General features: G+C 51.2%; 1 protein-coding gene across 1 annotated transcript in view; it reads left to right on the top strand.

The window, feature by feature from the left end:
* Positions 1–355: 355 nt before the first annotated feature.
* The window catches only part of UPK1A (uroplakin 1A), a 7,827-nt gene continuing 4,827 nt past the window's right edge, over positions 356–3,355 (top strand). Inside the window, exons 1-2 of the mRNA XM_008575692.1 lie at positions 356–440; positions 1,973–2,173. Of these exons, the coding sequence (XP_008573914.1) occupies positions 360–440; positions 1,973–2,173 (282 nt within the window). The 5' untranslated portion in view covers positions 356–359. The remainder of the gene's footprint in view (positions 441–1,972; positions 2,174–3,355) is intronic.

Below are 3,355 nucleotides of genomic sequence, written 5' to 3'. Positions count from 1 at the left end.
ACCTCTTGTCTCCTCCTCCAGTTGCCCTCCCCCCTTCCTAGTAGTCTGGCCCAAGGAAGTGCCTGGACATATATATAGAGAGCCACTGTGGAAGGTGCTGGCCAGAGAGGCTTCGGGCAGAGAAGGTGAGGAGGGGGCTCTGGGAGCTGGGAAGGTCTGAGGCTCAGCGAGCCTGGTTTTCCTCACCACTAGCATTGTGGGTGGCTGGACACATTGGTACCGGTCTGGGCCCAGCAGAGAACGGGGCGCAGCGCCTGGCAGCTGGGGTGTGGAGTGGAGATGGGGGGTCCAGCTGGGGCCTCCCTCCCCTCCTGACCTCTGTCTGGCCTCATCCCTGCTCAGGTGTCTCAGGCAGGACTATGGCTTCTGCAGCAGCAGAGGCGGAGAAGGGGTCTCCGGTTGTGGTGGGGCTGCTGGTCCTGGGCAACATCATTATTCTGGTGAGATACCCCAGTGCTGGGGAGCTGAGTGTGTGTATGGTGGGGAGGGGGTAGTCCTGAGTTTGGGGGTGGGGACTGAGGGTCCAGGACTCCCTAGTAGGCCAGTACTGCAGACTCTTAGGTCAGAGCAACCTGGGTTCAAATCCCAGCTCCACCTCTCCCCAGCAATGTCATCCTAAGCAAGCAACTTTACTTCTCTGTGCCTCCTTTTCCTCATCTCTAGATTGTTTCCTCATCGTGTAGATTGTCGTTGTGTGGATTAGTCCATGTGTGGCCCTCAGCTCAGAAAAAGTGCCCAACAAATGCTAGCTATCACCATCAACATCATTATGGACACAACGCAACTGCTTGGCCCACAGGAGGCCCATAAAAACAATGTTTTTTAATTAATATTTTTTAAAAAATATGTAATGGCTGCACACGACTCTGGAACCAGACAGCTTGGGTTCAAATACCAGCTCCAACACTTTCTAGTTGTGGGACCTGGGGCCAGTGATATAACCTCTGTGGACCTCAGGTTTCTCATCTGTAAGAGGACGGTGAAATAGGAATGCTGTGAGGATAAAATGAGTTCTTGGATTACTGTGCTTAGAAAAGAGTTTGGTACACATTACTATTTGTACCATTTGTTACTATTTGTATTGGCCGGAACCATAGTACACTACAGCTGATAACGATAACGACTGTCACACATAAAGCAGTTACCCGACCACTACCTGGCACACAGTAAGTTCTCTGTAAGTGTCAGCTTTTGTTGTTGTCAACGGTGTCCACTGAGAAGTCTTCCTCCCTCCTTGTTCCCCATGCCCCACCCCTATAGGTAACCAGATTTTCAGTTTCTCCAATATTTCTTTAGGCAAACATAAGCAAATAGGAACTTAAATGCCCATTTTTGTCCCATTTCTTTCCGCAAATGTAGCTCTTTCCACATCCTGCTGTGTGCCTCCCATTTTCTCCTGCTCACATAGTCTGTAGGCTCACATGAATCCTCAGAGAGCCTCCCTGCCTCTTTTAAAAACTGCACAGTTCTCCATTGTGTGGCATTTTGGTCCCATTAACCAGGGTGCTGCAGGGCATAACTTTGTGGGTGTGTGATTCTCCTGCATGGGCGGGTGTATCTGTAGGACTGATTTCTGAAAGTTAAATTACTGGACCAAAGGGTTGATGGATTTGTAATTTTTCTGGCCATGGCCATAAATTCCTCTCCTCAGGGAATAACAATGCTATTAACGGAGGGCAGTTTGACTGAGCATCTCTTCTGTGCCAGTCATGTGCTCCAGATTTTATCCTTGAAGGAACTGGCAGCTGGGATATAGGGGTCGGGGATCTGGCTGGGCCCTCCCTTCCTTCCCAGACTTTGCCCAGCCTCATCCCTGCTCAGGGAGGGCAAGGTCTCTGCCACTCTTACTACATGCCCACTTTACCAAGAGAACAGTGGAGGCTCAGAACGGGGAAGGAACTTACTCATGGAGACTCATGGAGCTGGGGCTGTTGGCCCTGAGCAAATCTTCCTAACCAGCTTCACTGTCTAGCTGTCAGGACTGGCCCTGTTTGCTGAGACGGTATGGGTGACAGCCGACCAGTACCGTGTGTACCCACTGATGGGTGTCTCAGGCAAAGATGATGTCTTCACTGGTGCCTGGATCGCCATCTTCTGTGGCTTCTCCTTCTTCGTGGTGGCTAGCTTTGGTGTGGGCGCAGTGCTCTGCCACCGCCGGTCCATGATTCTCACGGTGAGGCCCCAGCTGGCGCCTGGATCGCCATCTTCTGTGGCTTCTCCTTCTTCGTGGTGGCCAGCTTTGGTGTGGGCGCAGTGCTCTGCCACCGCCGGTCCATGATTCTCACGGTGAGGCCCCAGGAGGGAGGTGGACGGGGACCAGTGGGCATGGAGATCATCATCACTGAGTCATAATAGCAGCCATCACAGCTGCTAGTGTGAATTCACCATGGCACCACACTCGGGGCCTCATGGGCATCATTTCATTTAATCTTCCCATAGCCCAATAATCTAGGCTTGGCTATTACCCCCATTTTACAAAGAAAACTGGGGCACAGGGAAGGGAGGGAAGCTCTGCACAGCAGGATGGCTCTTGAGCAGCAGGTCTAGAATTCGAGCCCCAGCTAGTTGGTCTCCAGAGGCGGTGCTCATGAGCTCTAGCAATAACAACAACAAAAATAATAATAGCACAGCTACCGTTTAAGGAGTTTTTACTACATGCCAGAGGCTGCTTTAAGCGGTTTACATGGATTAGTTTATTCCTCACAGCCCACCATGAGATAGTATCATCATTCATCACGGTGACACTATTTGACAGAGACTGAAACTGCGGCTCAAAGAGGTAGTCACTTATCCAGGGTCACACAGCAAGCGAGTGGCAGAGCCAGTTTAAACCCGAGCAGTTCAACTCTTGAGCCTGCGCTCTTAATCTCTGCCAATAACCCAAGTGCCTCTCATGTGGCTGACACTAGGGTAAGCAGTTTAGAAAATGAGCTCCCTCAATGCTCCCAGAAGCCCTCTGAAGTTAGTGCTTGTTAACCCACTTACCAGATGAGAAAACTGAGGCTCAAAAGGGCCAACAGCCTCTTCCAGGTGATTGAGAGAGCAGGGATTCTCATCCAGGCCCGACTGACAGAGACAGCACTGTGCTTCCTCTACAGCTGAGGGTCTTTCAGATTCCCAGGAGCAGCTACTTATTCAGTCAACAAATGTTTATTGAGCAGGAACCACATGCCAAGCCCTACACTAGGCGCTAGAGCTATAGTAGTAACTAAATATAAAAGCCCTTGCCCTGGGGGAGCGATGCTGTGACAAGGGAGACAGTGAGCAGGGAAGGGAGGTCAGGAGCTGGGGAAGGGCAAGGGAAAACCTCACAGCCAGAGGAAGCAAAGACCTAGAGGAGGTGAGGAAGTGAGTC

This window comes from Galeopterus variegatus, unplaced genomic scaffold (genome assembly GCF_000696425.1).
Source record: "Galeopterus variegatus unplaced genomic scaffold, G_variegatus-3.0.2 Scaffold1222, whole genome shotgun sequence".
NCBI classification, from domain to species: domain Eukaryota; kingdom Metazoa; phylum Chordata; class Mammalia; order Dermoptera; family Cynocephalidae; genus Galeopterus; species Galeopterus variegatus.
Note: the sequence above shows the minus strand (reverse complement) of the source record. Positions and strands in the feature narration are given on the sequence as shown.